The sequence below is a fragment of the Ranitomeya variabilis genome, chromosome 6 (genome assembly GCF_051348905.1).
Source record: "Ranitomeya variabilis isolate aRanVar5 chromosome 6, aRanVar5.hap1, whole genome shotgun sequence".
Lineage (NCBI taxonomy): Eukaryota > Metazoa > Chordata > Amphibia > Anura > Dendrobatidae > Ranitomeya > Ranitomeya variabilis.
The window spans coordinates 383448530-383468457 of NC_135237.1; the positions used below are offsets into that span (position 1 = coordinate 383448530).

General features: G+C 45.0%; 1 protein-coding gene across 1 annotated transcript; it reads right to left on the minus strand.

Moving 5' to 3' along the window:
• Positions 1–1850: 1850 nt before the first annotated feature.
• Positions 1851–19293, minus strand: LOC143782550 (cytosolic non-specific dipeptidase-like). Its single transcript, XM_077270089.1, has 11 exons — positions 18976–19293; positions 17797–17940; positions 15428–15590; positions 11427–11515; positions 9366–9566; positions 7873–7957; positions 6996–7156; positions 6380–6544; positions 3483–3624; positions 3231–3378; positions 1851–2048 (listed from the first exon to the last, which is right to left on the minus strand). The coding sequence occupies exons 1-11, from the start codon at positions 19033–19035 to the stop codon at positions 1982–1984; spliced, it is 1425 nt and encodes a 474-aa protein (XP_077126204.1). The 5' UTR covers positions 19036–19293; the 3' UTR covers positions 1851–1981.
• Positions 19294–19928: the final 635 nt, after the last annotated feature.

Genomic DNA, 19928 nt, shown 5'->3' on the forward strand with positions numbered 1-19928 from the left:
GTATATAACTATTTTTTATATTCTTTTTTTTTTTTTTTTTTTAACAGGGATATGCCCACAGTGCAATGTACTCCGTGGGCTATACACTCCGTGGGCTATACACTCCGTGGGCTATACACTCCGTGGGCTATACACTCCGTGGGCTATACACTCCGTGGGCTATACACTCCGTGGGCTATACACTCCGTGGGCTATACACTCCGTGGGCCGCGCTATACACTCCGTGGGCCGCGCTATACACTCCGTGGGCCGCGCTATACACTCCGTGGGCCGCGCTATACACTCCGTGGGCCGCGCTATACACTCCGTGGGCCGCGCTATACACTCCGTGGGCCGCGCTATACACTCCGTGGGCCGCGCTATACACTCCGTGGGCCGCGCTATACACTCCGTGGGCCGCGCTATACACTCCGTGGGCCGCGCTATACACTCCGTGGGCCGCGCTATACACTCCGTGGGCCGTGCTATACACTCCGTGGGCCGTGCTATACACTCCGTGGGCTGTTATATACTACGTGGCTGTGCTATATACTACGTGGCCGGCTGCGAACAATCAGCGGCAGGCGCAGTCCGGCTGAATCCTGTGTATTCAATGTATTATTCTAAAATCTTCATAAATAAACTACATACATATTCTAGAATACCCGATGCGTTAGAATCGGGCTACCATCTAGTCTATATATATAATTGTCTAAGGGTTTTTCTGTCTGTCTGTCCTGGAAATCCCGCGTCTGATTGGTCGAGGCCGCCAGGCCTCGACCAATCAGCGACGGGCACATCATGGCGACGATGATGTCATAAAGGTTGCCTCGACCAATCAGCGACGGGCAGTCTGCTGCGAATTCGCCTCGACCAATCAGCGACGGGCACAGTCTGCCGCGAATTCTGGAATCAACATTGTCTATATACTACGGGGACATGCATATTCTAGAATACCTGATGCATTAGAATCGGGCCACAATCTAGTCTACTATATAATCGTCTAATTCTGTCTGTTTGTCTGTAACGGAAATCCCATGTCGCTGATTGGTCTCGCCAGCTGCCCGCGACCAATCAGCAACAGGCGCAGTTCGGCTGCGAATTGGCGCAGGATTTGAACCACGCTTAGCTGATTGATGCCGGCCGCGACCAATCAGCGATATTGGCTTGGGATTTAAACCCCGCTGCACTGATGATGTATATATTTTACCTGGAAAATCCTGTGTATTCATTGCATTATTCTTAAATCTTCATAAATAAACTACATACATATTCTAGAATACCCGATGTGTTAGAATCGGGCCACCATCTAGTTTTATATATAAGGGAAGGGGATAGGGGGTTGTTACCAGTGTGATGTGCAATGGCCGCTCTCTCCTCATCTCACTGCAGCGCTGTGTGTGATTATACTTGACATCTGCAAGTTTCTCTCAGCTTCCATCTCACAGGCAGACAGGGTTACAGTACAGCAGAGCTGTGGGAGCTGTAGCTGCGAACATGTTTGTTATCAGACATTTCAGTTCCCCTGTTCTGTGTTAGTTACATGTCTCACTACCAACTCCATTTATTTAAAATAATCTCTCGAGGCAGATTCTCATGCAGAACAGGGTCTGGCCAGAACCTGTAACAGCTAATTCACATATAAGAAAAAGACATATCTCTGTAATAAGACATCGCATGACAGATCTCAAGGCATTATTTTATGCAGCTTCCTACGAGGTACATCCCAGTTTTTTTTGTATTCTGATCCTTGTCTTCACAAAGCATTTTCAGTGTCCTGCCATTGCCTTATCCATTGCAAATAAACCATAGCCAAAGGCATTTACACTAAAGTGGCATGTCTACTGACAAAGAACTGCAAGGAGACTTGGTTAACTTAAAAATTGTTATTTTTTGGAATGTTTGATTATTTTCAGAATACACAATTTAAGCGTCTAGGTCGTATTTTAAAGTTACATGAGTGTGTACTTTTCTTCTGTTAAATGAGGATCTGACTGTAGAATTAGTCCAACTTCGATACTTCATACAGGTAGGCTCCCAGAAGTTTAACACCTTGAATATAGTTGTACCTGGAGTAAAATGAATAAAGTTAGATTTGTTCATATATTGGACAGCTTAGTGTCCTTTGTCCTTAAGCTGCTTTCAAGAGAAACAACCTACTGCGTGACCTGTAAGTGACGTTACCAATTTTCATTTTTCTCTTCCCCTTTTTTAAATAGCCATAACTTATTTATTTTTCCATAGACATAAGATGGATTATTTTTTGCAGGACTAGTTGTAGTTTTGAATGACCCCATTTATTTCACCATACAGAGTAATGGAATTTGTTTTTGTTTTTTTTCTTAGTCCAGTGAAATGGGGAAGAAAAACAAGAACGCAATTCCAACAGTTGTTTTTTTTTGGTTATATGTTAACTGTGCAGTAAAAATTACCTGACAAACTGATTCTCTGGGTCAATAAGATTACAGAGAAACCAAGCACTTTAACTATTTTAGTGGCTTATAAAACAATAACTGAACTTTGAAAAAAATAAAAATAAACAACATTTGGTTTATGCCGACATTTTCCAAATCCCATAGTTTTCCATCAATGGAGTGAATGTGTGAAAGCTTGTTTACTGTGTGGCAACCTACATTTTTTTCTTTTTAAATAACATTTTTGGAATAGATACTATGGGTCGGATCAATGCTCTTGTGCCAGTATTGTATTAGAATTTTTTTACTTTTAAAAAACTCCCCCCCCCCCCCCTCCATACTTTTGCTTTTCACTTTACGTCCTTTAGGGAACGTGAACCTGTGACCGAGCCGTTTGATCGTTTATATTATATACAGCAATACCATAGTGGTGTCCTAGGGCTCCCAACCAGTGCGGGCAGCCCACTCATCACGGAGCATGCCCGGCTCCCTGATCGACACCTCGCAAGTGCGGCATTACAATATACCGCACAAGCGCTGGTTTGTTCAAAGCGGATTTGAGTGAGAACAACCCCGGGAACATCACTCAAATTGTATAGGCCGTGACTGAATAAAATAAACCACACCCCTATGACTAAATGAGCAGGTAAAATATATAAAGTGCTTTTTGATAAGGATTACATTGCCTTTTTTGGGGGGAAAAAAATAAAAATAAAAATCTATGGAGACAAGTGTTACTATATAACTATAAGTTGTCTAAATGTGAAAAAACTTAAAACACAAGGAATGAAAGAGGAAAGTGCATTTTCATAATCTGACCCAGAAAACGGTCCTCACCTGTTAAGTTTTTCATTTTGGGAATGTGCGCCATCATCTGCTGCTCCGACAGGCAACAACATAACATTCTTTCCAGTTGCTTCTTGGAAAGTTAAAGTTACGGGAATGCTTCCACCTTCTCGAGTCAGGTCAGGTTCGACATTAAACACTGTAGAGAGATTACAATGAGTTGGGAGTACAATCTATATAAAATGCTTGATCCACACCAAGGCCCGTTCTTATTCAGTTAGATCACATTCCATCATGGCGTACCAGCTTTCATGGCTTTCCTTCCAGCTAGGTAGTGAGGGTGGTTGAAGTCTGACACCCAAGGTTTTCCTCCATGGCCCATTGTCACTTTAAACTTGTTTGGACTACCCAACGATTCAAACTGCTTGCTTAAGTAATCTTCCACCTAAGCAATAAACGGAAGGAAGATGATAATTCGATTCATGTAAAACAAGACATTACTCATCCATATCCCCCCACCTTATTTTTAAAAAACACTTTTAAGGAGAATTTTTCTTTACATACAGGTCCTTCTCAAAAAATTAGCATATAGTGTTAAATTTCATTATTTACCATAATGTAATGATTACAATTAAACTTTCATATATTATAGATTCATTATCCACCAACTGAAATTTGTCAGGTCTTTTATTGTTTTAATACTGATGATTTTGGCCTACAACTCCTGATAACCCAAAAAACCTGTCTCAATAAATTAGCATATCAAGAAAAGGTTCTCTAAATGACCTATTACCCTAATCTTCTGAATCAACTAATTAACTCTAAACACATGCAAAAGATACCTGAGGCTTTTAAAAACTCCCTGCCTGGTTCATTACTCAAAACCCCCATCATGGGTAAGACTAGCGACCTGACAGATGTCAAGAAGGCCATCATTGACACCCTCAAGCAAGAGGGTAAGACCCAGAAAGAAATTTCTCAACAAATAGGCTGTTCCCAGAGTGCTGTATCAAGGCACCTCAATGGTAAGTCTGTTGGAAGGAAACAATGTGGCAGAAAACGCTGTACAACGAGAAGAGGTGACCGGACCCTGAGGAAGATTGTGGAGAAGGACCAATTCCAGACCTTGGGGAACCTGAGGAAGCAGTGGACTGAGTCTGGTGTGGAAAGGCGTGTGCAGGAAATGGGCTACAGGTGCCGCATTCCCCAGGTAAAGCCACTTTTGAACCATAAACAGCGGCAGAAGCGCCTGACCTGGGCTACAGAGAAGCAGCACTGGACTGTTGCTAAGTGGTCCCAAGTACATTTTTCTGATGAAAGCAAATTTTGCATGTCATTCGGAAATCAAGGTGCCAGAGTCTGGAGGAAGACTGGGGAGAAGGAAATGCCAAAATGCCTGAAGTCCAGTGTCAAGTACCCACAGTCAGTGATGGTGTGGGGTGCCATGTCAGCTGCTGGTGTTGGTCCACTGTGTTTCATCAAGGGCAGGGTCAATGCAGCTAGCTATCAGGAGATTTTGGAGCACTTCATGCTTCCATCGGCTGAAATGCTTTATGGAGATGAAGATTTCATTTTTCAGCACGACCTGGCACCTGCTCACAGTGCCAAAACCACTGGTAAATGGTTTACTGACCATGGTATTACTGTGCTCAATTGGCCTGCCAACTCTCCTGACCTGAACCCCATAGAGAATCTGTGGGATATTGTGAAGAGAAAGTTGAGAGACGCAAGACCCAACACTCTGGATGAGCTTAAGGCCGCTATTGAAGCATCCTGGGCCTCCATAACATCTCAGCAGTGTCACAGGCTGATTGCCTCCATGCCACGCCGCATTGAAGCAGTCATTTCTGCCAAAGGATTCCCGACAAAGTATTGAGTGCATAACTGAACATTATTATTTGATGGTTTTTTTGTTTGTTATTAAAAAACACTTTTATTTGATTGGACGGGTGAAATATGCTAATTTATTGAGACAGGTTTTTTGGGTTATCAGGAGTTGTAGGCCAAAATCATCAGTATTCAAACAATAAAAGACCTGACAAATTTCAGTTGGTGGATAATGAATCTATAATATATGAAAGTTTAATTGTAATCATTACATTATGGTAAATAATGAAATTTAACACTATATGCTAATTTTTTGAGAAGGACCTGTATATCCTGTTAGAGCCTCTGCTAATGGAACATCTACTGCTGGCATTATGCACAAACTTTTTAATGAGTTGTTACATTCCTGTATTACTTTAAGTTATCACCTATCCTATGGAATCAGTGTTATACCATAAATAGGATAGGTGATAACTTGAGACATCCTTCTTGAGCATATATAAAAAAAATAATGAGCAAAAAGGAACATACTTAGACTTGTAAACCCAGGACACAAGAACTCCATATGCGGAGCACAGAGTCCAATAGAAAGAGGGCAGATCATATAAAATATATAGCAGATGTGCAGCCAGTCTTTATTCACCCTAACAGGAGGATTATTTTAGCACAGCAAAAAGCAACAGATCGTATCTACTGAGTGCGCGGGAATGGTGGAATCTAGTTTAACTGCTGCGTACAACTAGGGTTATTGATTGACCACACATGCTCAGCCATCGATTGTCCTAGTTATATGCAACAGTAAAGTTACATTCCCCAGCCGCCTCTGTATATCCTACCACTAACTTTATGGCACTAGAATAGAGCCTCGTACCTGTGCGAACGTTTATACTTTTAAAGCTGCTTGCACATATGGTGACCAAAGATGAAAGATTGACTGCATATGTCCTGCCACCTGATACCAGTAACATACACAGAACCAAAAGACAAGCAGATTAAGTGCACTATCCTGATAAAACATAATTATTTTTGTAGCCATGAATAGTTTTTAATAGGGGTGAATTGGTAGAATTGGAAAAAAAAATAGAATCATAGAATGTTAGAGTTTGATGGGACCTCGTGTTATGTCCAACCCCCTGCTCAGTGCAGGAGTCACTAAACCATCTCAGAGTTTTGTTCCAGCCTCTGTCTGAAGACTTCCATTGAAGGAGAACTCACTACCTCTCTTGACAGCCTGTTCCACTCATTGATCACCCAGACACGTTTTCTTCAAATATAAAAATTATATAACCCCTTTTATAGGCTATAACACAAGTACAAAGTTCCATTTTTACCTTTGCTCGCACATGTGAATTAATAATACAGACGTTTCCTACCTGTTTCTTCACATTATCTGGAGTCATATGAGGCACAAGTCTTATGGAGAATTTGCCGATGACTTTTCTAGGTATGACCGTTTTGGCTCCACTTGCAGAGAAGGCTCCCTCAATACCATGGAGTGAGAGTGATGGGAATCGCCACCTGTGCATCAATATCTGTTCCTGTGAAAGAGACAATCCACACGTGTCTGTACTGGTCAACCTTTTACATGGAGCAGAAGATAAGGCCGCTACAGATCAGGAGCAAGCACCCTGTATTAGTTTCACATCACATTTTTGCCATAAACGTTAGAGCAGCCAATATTTATCCCAATTGCAGTATAATGATGAGAATAGAAAGCAGGACATCAATGGCAAAAACAGTCAACAGTACAGACATCTTGTTGCTTCATTTGGCAGCAGTATACAGGTTTTTCATACAGCAAGCCATACTATAGTATGGTATGAGCTAGAGCTATAATTTTTTTCCCCTTTTCTTCACTTCCAGTTTAATACAAATAAATGATAAGTGCAATGAGCAACTTTCTGCTGTAAAAATAAAAAGAAAATGAAAAAAAACTATTAAGAATATATATGAAGACATTGTCTTCTACATTTTGATAAAGCCCAGTACCTTTGATGCATGTAGCAGTTTACGAGTACCAACATCTTTAGCAAATTCCTCAAGATCAAAGTCAATAGCGTCGTAAATTGCTTTCTCATCATTCGAGACAGGTTCCACAGCTTCATATATTCCAGGGATAAGAATTTTTCCCTTCTTGTCTATTAAACTGCCTTGGGGGGGGGGGAAAAAAAATAAAAATAAAAAGGGACCTGGCATGGGACATGCCTACATATTCCATAAGCATGTTTTTCAAAGCAGAAGGCATACAGGTCATGAACATAAAGGGTTACATTTACTAGGGTTGTTAATTCCTTTTGGTGCAAATCAATTTTTGTCTTTCCTTTTCCATAGAAACCCTTAGAGACCAGCACATATTATAAATCCACCATGTATGGTTGTGGTATGGTGGTTACCTCTGACCTACAAGAAGCATGCCAGAAATGGCTGGGTTCACATTGCGTTATGGGCGTCCGTTAGACGGACTACGTTACACCGCGGCATAAACACGGTGTAACGTAGTCCGTTACGGCCGCCATTACTTCCTATGTCGGACGCATCGCTAGCGCACGCCCACAATGGGTGTGCGCTAGGGATGTGCCGTCATTGAGTGACGGACCCTGAGACGTGGGCTGCAGCGTTTCCGGGTCCGTCACTGCTAGCGCAGATAGAGCTAGCAGATGCTCCATCCGCGCTAGCGTGCTGCCATACCGGCACTTGCGTCTACAGCAGCCCGTTACCGTATGGGTTGAATGGGCTGCTGTAAACGTAATGTGAACCCAGCCAAAGGGGTGGGAATCTTTTTATGCTTTAGCATATGGTTGTACACTATCAGAAGACTGTAAAGATCTTTGTAAAGCTCTTCGGTAACAAATTATTAAAGGCCTACCCAGTAGAAAAACAAGATCAGTCATTGCTTCATGGACAGAACCTCCGTATACCCCGGAGTGAAGATCTTTGTCACAGCATTGAACCTACAAGGGAAAAGAAACAAAAAACACAATACCTTCTGAGCGGCTAGAACAAAAACCATGACTCCAGTTTTCCACTCCCTAAACTTCACATCATATTCACATTTTTATAGAATCCATGAGAAATGACAGGTCTAATGGGTCACAGTTGATCAGGCCATTATGATAAAAGTGCCGTAACATCAGCCATAGTTAGTACATTTTGTAGTCTCCCCTTGTTCGGATTCTGTTGGATACCATTAGGATTTGTTATACAGCTTTTATTTTTCACAGCTACATTTTCACACAGACAAGTTGGAATAACAGGTCTTAATTTATGCCTAGCATCTAGCTAACATGGTCTATGTAGTATGCTCTCCCTCACCACCATGGTGAGTACAGTCTGCACTTAAAATAGTAGGAAACCACAAAATAAAATATAGACTGACCGTGCCCAATGCATCATCAGCATATCACTGATGCCATAAATGACGACTTCTAGGATCCCACTGACTGGCAAGACAAAAAGGACTAGCACTCTTCCAAGTACTGAGCCTCTGGACCAGTAGTTGGCCAAGTTCCGCCATATGACAAGAACGTATCGGATAGCATATGTGTAGGTGCACATGGGCAATAAATGCTGCAAGTTGGACGCTGTGTACATCCGCAGCATCCAACCCGCAGCATCCAGATGTTATAGCATAGTGGATGGGATTTCAAGAAATGTCATGACCACAATGCATGCACTGACACCGGCGGCTCACCTGCAGAGACGGACATGCGGCACGTCTTTCCACAAGATTAATCTCACCCATACAGATATCTGCACACAGTCAGTAATTACCAGCGCTTTAGACACAGCACATGTCTGATGCGTCTATAGTGCTGCCGGCTTTAGAACGCAGGTGATTCTGCATTGGTTCATTGAACCGCACAGAATCACCGAGTCCTATACATTGTATGGGTGAGATTTATCTTGTGGAGGCGGAGAGTCTCCGCAAGATAAATTGACATGCTGCAGTCTGGAAAGACGAGCTGCACGTCCATCTCCGCAGGTAAGCCGTGGGCGTTGGTGCATACAGTGGGATGGATTTCTTGAAATGCATTATCAGCATATCATTGATGCCATTTCTTGAAATACCATCCACTATGCTGCAACAGCTGGACGCTGCAGATGTACTCAGCATCTAACCCGCACAACAGCTAATTCTGAGGCATCACATATACATTATACAGTTGCGTAAATCTTGTCACCACTCCTCACAGAAGTTACAAAATGGGAAGAGATAATATACATAAGTAAATAAGACAATAGACATTCGTGCTAACCTAATTTACTAGCAGATGACACGTTCTTACTTGTACCTTGCCTGTCAGCCTCTGAGGATTACAGGGCATCTTTATAAGCAGAGAGGCTAATGCCACTACATACCTCAAGAAAAAAATAGCAGATGCCACGTAGCCCATATGTGATACATGGCTTATTCTTTCCTAGCCAGTAGTTATCAGAAATGCAGACGTAATCCACATCCTTGAAAAATGTATCTTTACGGGCAAAGATCAAGTCATCCAGGCCCTCTGATCCAGACTCCTCCATTCCTTCAAAGCAGAACTTGAGGTTGACAGGAACTTCCTTTGGAAGAATACATATATTCAGGTTTTCAGATCATTTCTATGCAATAATTGGTTATAGTGATTGAACGAACAGAAGCCTCCACCACCGGTTATCATTATGGTAGAATAGGTATATGCCTATGACAAGGGCTGGTAGGTGTGTTTACGAGGACAAGTGCTACTGGCAGACAGCAAAGATCTAACGTAGCTCTACAGTCCTACAGAAAGGGAGTAAGTAGGGGCTGTGTCATCAGAATAATCCACTGTCCATATACCCTAGTGCATACAGACGCTCGGATTTAGCAGTGACATTTAGTGAATAATCCACCACTTAAGGGCAAAATGTGAACTATACATTGCAGTCACCACCACAATAACAGCAGATTACTGAAAGAAAAAGCTAGAGCCAACCATGGCACTTTAATACCTTAGATGCCACAGCCTCCACAGCTACCCCATCACCCACCCCTCCAATGTGAGTAAAGCCTCATATTTGTACTCCTATGGCAGAGCTTTATAGGAGACCACTAATATGATAACACACAAGTATTGCACAAGTGACAAACGATCAAATGTACGGTAGTTTACAAAAAAGCAATTACTATACCCCAAGCATGTATTGATCACCTTATGTGTATGCATATGTGGACACGTGTGTTTCAAGGGGTTGTCTGGACTTCGCTGATGACCTATCCATGAGATGGATCAACAGTATGATAATATTGGAAGTCCAACACTAAGCAAAGTACAGGGCAGAACTCAGGAGCCCTTATTTCTTGGATGTCATTTGCACGTGTTGCCAATAATTCCACGTTCCCACAATGAGCTTTGGGAGTGTTTTTGATGTTGCAGATTTTCTGCACCTATTTAAGTTAGGTTACTTGCGGTTTTGTGGCTTGTGTGCTTTTTTTTATTTTTTATTTTTAACATGCATTATAGCTTTTTACATTGCGTTGTCTTTTTGAGGTGTCATGCTTTAATCAAAGCAGCTTTGTTTTAGATACTTCCTGGTATTTGGTCTTGGCAAAATTTTATTGACATACTTCGGCTACGTTCACATTTGCGTTGTGCGGCGCAGCGTCGGCGACGCAACGCATGCAAAACGCATGCACAACGCAGCGTTTTGTGACGCATGCGTTCATTTTTTGCATGATTTTTGGCGCAGAAAAAACTGCATCATGCAGCGTCCTCTGCGCCCTGACAGTTGCACCAAAATGACGCATGCGTCATAAAACGCAAGACAACGCATGTCCATGCGCCCCCCATGTTAAATATAGGGGCACATGACGCATGTGTCGCCGCGGCTGCGCCCGACGCTGCGCCGCACAACGCTAATGTGAACGTAGCCATAGCTGCAGATTATATGCATTTCCGCTGCAGAAACATAGAAAAACGCACATGCTTGACATGTTGCAAATTTGAAACACGCACCGCAGGACAATTCATGCTGAGTAGAACAAAAGCAGTGGACAGGAGCTTTCCATAAATCCATCCACCTGGCGGGAGCTGTAAGATGCTGCGCTTTTAACACAGCAAAAATACTCACCGCCAAAACACAGCGGAGGAAGATAGCCTTATAGTCATGTTACAGCATGGCACGTCTGACCTGTATGTTGCCATACAGCACCCATAGATGAGACTGGTGCCTGTGCACACTGGTCCGCCATGGGCACCGACTATGTTCCTACTGACCAAGCACCACGGTGTACACAATCCAGGATGATCGGATGCACTATAATGATGCAACAGTTCGAAGAGACCGACTACGGCAACAGAACTTATTTCACAGTGCAGTTTGCCATATAAGAAAATCTATATCTACAGTTGGGCAATAACAGCCGATAGGGTTTAATCAACTCCAGAGCAGTTACTGTTTTACCTGCTTTGTTTGCTGATAGGCCTCGATGCAATTTAACCATGCAAGCACAGGACCTTTGTCATCTGTAGAACCTCTCCCATACAGTTTACCTAGACAAAAACAAGTCCAAGATTCAGATAATGTAGTCAGTCACTGAAAGTCCCATTGATCTGCATCAATAATGACAGTGTAATATACCACTTCAGCCAGTATATTATCTTAAAGATGTGCAATTAGGATCGTCAGCACGCTACAAAGTGCAAAGGTGCAGAATAATCCAAAGCTCACCGTGTCCTCGCAGACAATCGCCAGCCCTTCAGTCAGTGCCGAGTGCAAAGTGTACCAGTGACCCCATCCATATAATAAGCGTCAGACAGGAAAGGAGCGTGCACAGCCATTCTGCTGACATACATAGATACTTACAGAACTTGCTTCAGGTCAGTGCAATTTTCTTTTACAGAAGGGGAAAAAGAGAAAAACAAAAAAAAACAAACAAAAAACACGCTCATTTGCACTGCCCCATTGAATAACATTGGTCCGAGCGCTCTCTGTTTTCCCATGGACAGGACTCAGACCAAAAATACAGTCATGTAAATGAGCCCCAATGTACATGTCACATCTGTTTCCTGGCCTGACACCGCAAAATATTACAAATGACCGCAGGTCTCATCACCCGGTCCATGCATTACAGTCCATACCTGAACAGCAAAACTAGCCCAAGAGAGATGGATCAAAACCAGAGATGTATCTAGGGGGGATAGGGTGTGCCCCTGGAGCAGCCAGCAGGGAGGGGGTGTCATCGGTTCACCTAAGGAAGTGGTCCAAAGTGTCACCAGGAGGATGCATTTTGCCACCTCCCAGACTGGGAGTCAACTGTAAAGCTGACAGCCGGCTGAGACAAGTGTGCCGGCTCCCAGTGAGTTGTACTCACGGCTTTCAGATGGGTCAGAGCGACGTTAGTAGCATGATCAGGTCAGGTCATGTGATCACAGTACGGACTTCACTTGCCGGCGTGCAAACAATACTGGGGTCTTCAGCTATACGGGAGTACTTGCCCCACCAAAGAGTTCGTGAAACAGGGGGTGGGGTGAGGATTTGAGGGCACTGTTTGGGAAGCGGGAGAGATTTGAGGATACAGTATTAGGAGCAAGGGAGGTGATGGAGACAAGCACGAGGAAACCGTATTGAGGGGAAGGATTGGTACAGACACAGTATGTGAATGGGGGTGGGGGCACAGCCAGGAGGGGACAGTGTGCGATGGGGGGGGGGGGGGAGAGATATGGCAACGGGGCCCAGTATAGAGAATGGGCCCTATAGGGAGGACATAGTGAGAGGACAGTGTGATGAGGGGGGCCCAGTGTGGAAAGGAGAGGTCAATGTGAAAGGCATGTACCATAAGAGATAAGATGTGTGTCTCATATTTTGTGTAGGGAATATAGTGAGGGGCAGTTTATTCAGGGGCTCATCAGAGGGCAGATATTTTTATTCAGGAGCATTATAAAATACACTGCTATTTTTAAAGAGTATCTTGTGGGATGTGCTGCAGAAGATTGGAGAAGATAGAAGTCTGCAGAGACTGGATGTGGCGGTGAAAAAATCAGAAACCTACAGTCACAGAGTAACTGCAGGCTGATCTCCAATCTGGACAAACCCTTTAATTAAAATTAAGCCCTGGAGCATGCCCATCCTAACAGCGTGTAATGTACTCACTGTCAGGCTTCAGCTCTGCTTGCTGGTTCCATCAAGCATCACATGGCCGCTACACTCATATGTCATGTTCATACATACAGGCAAGTGACAGACATTTTTTCCCGTTTTTCACTGGACATTGAGACAATTAGGAAGAGCAGCTTGTCAGCACGTGACCAAGTGTATAAATTGGAGATGTACTTTGAAAGGGGGTGCCAAACTGAATTCTTGCCCCTAGATATTCAGCAAGGAATCTTGGCACTCAAGTGGATGAAAACTGAACAATTTTAATAGCAGTTAAGATATTCCTCTGCCAGAAGTGAACCTTAATACCATCACTTGACTTGAGAAAAAAAAAAAAAAAAGTCAGAGTGGTGGAAAGGTTTTTCCATGTGATAATATTCTTGTAGACATGTCTGTGAATCAAAATCCCCTAATCCCATCCCCTTGTTTTTGGAGCAAGCAAACGATTTTCTGTAAATCACATTCAGACGTGACTATCGCAGAAAGTCCTGCAATATATATGCCCCACATGTGAACTCAACCTTGAATGAGGAAGGGAGGTTGCATTTTTCCCTGCTGAAAAATATAAAACACACAAGCAGAAAAAAATAAAAGCTATATTTTGTGGCTTTTTACGCCTTTATGCTCCCCCATGTTTTTCCAACCAAAAATGCAGGAGGCTTCAGGTTTTTCTTTAGATGTCAGTGTAGAGAAAAAAAAATAAATAAAAAATCATGTTTTTTCTGTTATTAAGGCTGCGCACCCACAATCAGGAATAGTAGCATTTTGGACGCAGCATATTTTCGCCGGGTCCAAAACGCTGCGCTCTACATTACCACCTGTCTTTCGAAACTATGTGGATTTAGCGCATCTAATGGCAGTCTATTGGGGAAAACACACAGAGGAGACTGAGCGTCTCTGCTACAGAAATGGACATGCTGCATCTCGAAAACCACACTGTGTTAAAAAGATGCACAGTGGGCATGGGATTTCTATAAATCCCATCCTCTGTTTGTAATATGGAACGCAGCTAAAATACGCTGCGTCCAAAACACCAATATTCCTGACCATGTGCACACAAGCCTTATGTTTTTTCAAATCCGTATTCGCAGCATACTAAATGATTAAAATTGTTAAACACTCATAAAACAAAATATAATGCAATTGTAATTTACCTACTAAAATTCCTCCCCATTCTTCAGAAGGAAAGCTCTCCTAGGCAAAGAGTGTGGAGCTTACAAGCGCTGCTCTGAAGCTGGTCAGATCAGTGGCAGTGCGCTCTTCTGATGCTGCAGAAGAAAAGCAGCCTATGCTAGAGTACACCATCACCCCAGAGGTCCACCCATGGTGCCAATCTTCACTGTCAATCTTCAGCATTGCAGGATTGGTCTGTTCCCTTAGCAAGCTGGAGCCGGAAGGTTAGGGGGGCTCGGTGGTCTCCTCAAGGTTGATTGTAAGATAACCTATCAAAAGTTAGCTGAAGACCCGTTTCGCACATCTGCGTTTCACAGTCCAAGTATGGACTGTAATGAACAGAGAAGAACGCACCAGCCTCATATTATATCTCATCCTGCAAACAGATCTCATTACTAGTTCATTAACAGGATTAAAAAAAAGAAATCAATAGCGAGGATCAACTAAATAACTACTGTCTTATCTTCAGCCAACTAGTCAAGTTAGTATCAAATCATATTCTGACATTACCAACCAAGGAATCATCATGGTCCATGCAGCTCATATTTATTCTCTAATATGTCCCCATTCTTGATAAGAGAATAAATATGTATGAGCCGCATGGACCATGATTCCTTGTTTGGAAAGGTCACAATACAACAACAATTTCAACCACGTAATATGCTGCGACCACCGATGTAGTGTGTGAAAAAGGCAAAATGATGTTAGAGGTTAGGAAGAGGTAAAGCCATGTGCTGAGCTGTGTGTGGATCCTTTTATTTTGACAATGGGTCTAACTAGAGTCATAAAAAGTTTGCTGGCAACATAAACATACAAATAATAAGTAGAGACCAGACACCAAAAAAGACAGAACTGCAAAATGTGACTATATGAAAACACAGGAGTCAGCGGAAGTTCGATATGCCGTCCCAGCGATTTAGGCTTCCCCCAGTCGGTTATTTGTCATGGTTCCCCCAACCTCATTACAACACTATGTCGGCAAAAGGTAGTAGGACTAGCTGTTTCTGTGAAGACAAAATACCCTAAAAGAAATGAAACTTTGGAGCTTCCTGTTATTTTGCAGTTGCACAATCATTCTCCTGATCAGCATTTTTAAAGGACCATGTCAGGAAAACAGTAAGAACTGTGGTGCTCACCGTCTCTTTCTTCCAAGACAAAGGGCTCGCTGTCCCACCCATCTTCCAGAGCTGCTGGCTGGACATCCAGGTGTCCGTACACACATACAGTCTTCTTGCCAGGATCTGAACCCAGGTTGCCCAAAACAATGGGAGGCAGAGGAATTTCCGAGCCATCTGGGAGCTAGGACAAACATTGCGTAAAAAAATAAGAGATACATTTTAATAGATCGGCTACATTTAGGTGATACTTTCAGTTGTAATCATGGCTCTGGACAATCACACAGCAAACAGCTCCCTTCTCTATTCCTAGGAACCTCCGTCTCTGCAGAACCGATATGTTACATCTATAAAAAGGTAAAGGTACCGTCTCTCAAAACGATTTACCAACGATCACGACCAGCGATACGACCTGGCCGTGATCGTTGGTAAGTCGTTGTGTGGTCGCTGGGGAGCTGTCACACAGACCGCTCTCCAGCGACCAACGATGCCGAGGTTCGCTGGTAACCAGGGTAAACATCGGGTTACTAAGCGCAGGGCCGCGCTTAGTAACCCGATGTTTACCCTGGTTACCAAAAAAAACAATCAGTACATACTCACCTTTCGGTGTCCGTCAGGTCCCTTGCCGTCTGCTTCCCGCACTGACTGACTGCCGGCCGTAAAGTGAAAGCACAGCACAGCGGTGACGTCACCGCTGCGCTCTGCTCTCACTGTACGGCCGGCAGTCAGTCAGTGCAGGAAGCAGACGGCAAGGGACCTGACGGACACCGAAAGGTGAGTATGTACGTTTTTTTTTTTTTTACATTTACGATGGTAACCAGGGTAAACATCGGGTTACTAAGTGCGGCCCTGCGCTTAGTAACCCGATGTTTACCCTGGTTACCAGCGAAGACATCGCTGAATCCGTGTCACACACACCGATTCAGCGATGTCAGCGGGACCTCAACGACCAAAAAAAGGTCCAGGCCATTCCGACACGACCAGCGATCTCGCAGCAGGGGCCTGGTCGCTGGTACGTGTCACACATAGCGAGATCGCTACTGAGGTCGCTGTTGCGTCACAAAACTTGTGACTCAGCAGCGATCTCGCTAGCGACCTCGCTATGTGAGACGGGGCCTTAAGGCGAGAGCGCCGACCACACTTATCCCAAGTAAAAACCCATACCTGTCCATTTGGCCAGATCTCAGCAGATCCCACCTAAGATTGTTGGCCAATTCTAAGATTTTTATCTATGGCCGAGTTTAATAAAGGATAGGGGATACCATATACCTCCGGGGCTGGAGGACCCGATTTTACAGAAAGGGGAGGTAGTCCGTTGCCTACTTATTGACATAATAGTGTCATTAAAATTAAGTCCATCTTCTCACTCACATCAGTCAAGGAGAAACTAGTAGAAATGCTGAGGCAAGACAAAGCCAGTAATAAGACTGGCACCATGCCCAAACCTCTTAAGGCATCACAACTATCGCCCGGAGTTCATCATGCTTCCGTATGTAAAAAGCTCAGTCGGTAGAGCTATATCCCAGGGGTCTGGTATAGACACAAGGCACTACATAATTAGAGCCATAAGTAAACTACTACGATTCCAACAATGTACAGTAGAATTATACTTATGTTTTCACTGCACACAGAAGTGGTGACGATGCGCTGTCACGCTACATTTTGGGATGCGGGCGTCTCCCTGGCATCTTAAGATGACTGCACCCAACAGACTGCAGTGACCCGCTTTTACATGCTGATGGTAAGTAATTGCTTCCAATGACAGGAACAGTCAGTTTATAGAAGGACAATTGCAAAACTAGCAGTAAAACAAGTCTATTATACCCAGTGAATGTGTATGGCAAGTTTCCAGGGAGTTACACGGATAAGGTAAACAGAGCAGGCGGCGTATTTATCATCTGTACGGAAATTTGCATCGATCTGCACAAAGGCCTGTGGGGCGCTGAGATTACAGCTATGCTGGATAAGCAGACAGGAGAGATAGAAGGTATCGGCACCTCTACAGACTGATCTGCGAATACTAAACTCAACACCAAAGAGATGGCCTGGAGCACATATTGATATACCGCATTATGCGGTTTACAAGACGCACCCCAAATTTTGAGGAGAAAAAAAGCAAAAAAAATGGAGGTGCTTCTTACAATCCATGTGTCTTCTTGCTTACTGGGGGGGAGGCTGTCAGATTTCCGCACTGACACAATGGAGAAATTTTGCTCTTTATCTTCTCACCTGAGAGAATCAGCTCACCCCATGCTGACATTGATCAGCGATTGATCTAGATTCTCTCCGATGAGAGATTACATGTCCGTCTTCACAAGCCCTAAGGATCCTAAATATATGAACTGAAAAGGTCTCCAGCCATAACCCACCAGAAATGACCATGTCCTCACCTTCTGCTTCCCAATGTCCACCAGCTCTGCAGAGCCACCCAAACGTTCAATCTCCTTGACAGCCACTTCCATCATTTTCTTGATTTCTCCCCTCTTCTCCGGCCAGGCTGACACACTTTGGATTGCCACCCATTCTGCCAGTCTCTGAAAGGCACAAAGTCAAAAACGCTCCTTCATCTATACAGTGTACTTGGAGGCCTGACGCTGAGCGGACGGTGAATAAAGTGTAATAATGGGCTCTCGTATAGAGAAAAGCCAGACGACAGCCGCCGCGGCACACAGCGCCAAGCCAGACGACAGCCGCCGCGGCACACAGCGCCAAGCCAGACGACAGCCGCCGCGGCACACAGCGCCAAGCCAGACGACAGCCGCCGCGGCACACAGCGCCAAGCCAGACGACAGCCGCCGCGGCACACAGCGCCAAGCCAGACGACAGCCGCCGCGGCACACAGCGCCAAGCCAGACGACAGCCGCCGCGGCACACAGCGCCAAGCCAGACGACAGCCGCCGCGGCACACAGCGCCAAGCCAGACGACAGCCGCCGCGGCACACAGCGCCAAGCCAGACGACAGCCGCCGCGGCACACAGCGCCAAGCCAGACGACAGCCGCCGCGGCACACAGCGCCAAGCCAGTGCATTGAGAAAATAAAATCAGCCAGTACTTGCACCTCCTGTGACCAACGCGGCGTCGCCTCTGCTGCGTAGTGGTAGCTTGCGAGATTAATGGGTGACATGTCCACAGCACTGCAGCCAATCACTGGCCTTGGAGACTTTCACCGTTCACCACTGAGCAAAGTGATTGGCTGCAGTGCTGGTGACGATGGAAGGACACAAGGAGGCGGTGGGGTGAGGGGTAACGGCTCATTTTATTACTTATCCCAGCAAAGGATTTGCAAAAGAAAAAAAAAGTTAAAGAAAAAATCCCTTTAATGAGCCGTATAAAGAGGAGTTACAGGGAGTTTTCCTTCAGCAAGCAGAGATCTTACACACTCCGGACACCTTGAAAAGTCCGGCAGCCCCAGCACCAGGCCCCATACAGGGGGTTATGGCAGCTGGGGGACATAGTGCATCTCTGGGGTACATGAGCCCGGGACACAGCAGCAGGGAAGAGGTGCTGCAGCAGTGCACAGTATGGCGGGGTACAGCAGCTCACTCCCCTCCCCCATAGTGGGGCATTACCTTCACGTAGACTTCCTGGTGACTGTCAATGTACTGGAACAGAGGCGGGAGGACAGACATGCCGGCAGCGGGAGGAGACGGGCGCTATGGACCGGAGCGGCGGCGGCACACTGCCTATATCTCACACGAGCTGCCCCGCCCACAACCGGCACACACCTCACGTGACGCTGTGCGGTCAGCTGACGGGCCTGGACGTGGTGGTGACGCGGCGTCCGTGTGGTCAGAGGTGGAATCGCAGGACTCGCCGCTTGCGCACCGTGGTGTCCGGCTACTGTGTTGCACCGTGCCCAGTGTGTATGGAGGCGGCACCGGCCGCACACCGTCAGTCAGTAAATTGGAAGCAGCACATGACGGCTCTGTGCCATATATTTGACACAGGTGATTGCGTGTGATCACTGAACCGTGCAGATTCACTGCGTCCAATACATTGTACAGGTGAATTTTATCTTGTGGAGACTGAACGTCTCTGGAAGATCGACATGCTGCAGTCTGGAAAGAAGTGCCACATGTCCGTCTCTGCGACTGCGGGCGTCTGTGGACACATAGTGGAGGTGGGATGTCTTGAAGTCCCATCCACTATGCTGTAACATCTGGATGATGTGGAGGTATGCAGCGTTTACTGGGAGCACAGCTTGGACACAGTGAATCCGCCCGGTTCAGTGACCACATGCGGAATCACCTGCGCTCAATAGATGGCAATAGCGAACATGTGTTGCTACCTCTTCCGGATCGCGTGCACCTGGTCTTACCGTCTGCACAGATGGAACATGGGGCATTTACTCCAATTTTATTTAGGGTTGCAGTTGCCTTGTAAGGATATGTTACCACGGTCAGTAAACGCTGCAGGTTGGACGCCGTTTACCTCTGCAGCATCCAGCTGTTACAGCCTAGTGGATGGGTTTCAAGAAATCCCATGTCCACTATACGTTCAGAGACGCCCGCGGCTCACCCGC

Excerpts from the sequence above, each read along its gene's own strand:
- LOC143782550 (XM_077270089.1), bottom strand. The coding sequence starts at position 19,035 with ATGTCTGTCCTCCCGCCTCTGTTCCAGTACATTGACAGTCACCAGGAA. Across the intron at positions 6,545-6,995 it reads AACTGCTACATGCATCAAAG|GAACAGATATTGATGCACAG; the intron begins GTACTGGGCTTT and ends TCTCTTTCACAG. Across the intron at positions 3,625-6,379 it reads CAGATAATGTGAAGAAACAG|GTGGAAGATTACTTAAGCAA; the intron begins GTAGGAAACGTC and ends TTTATTGCTTAG.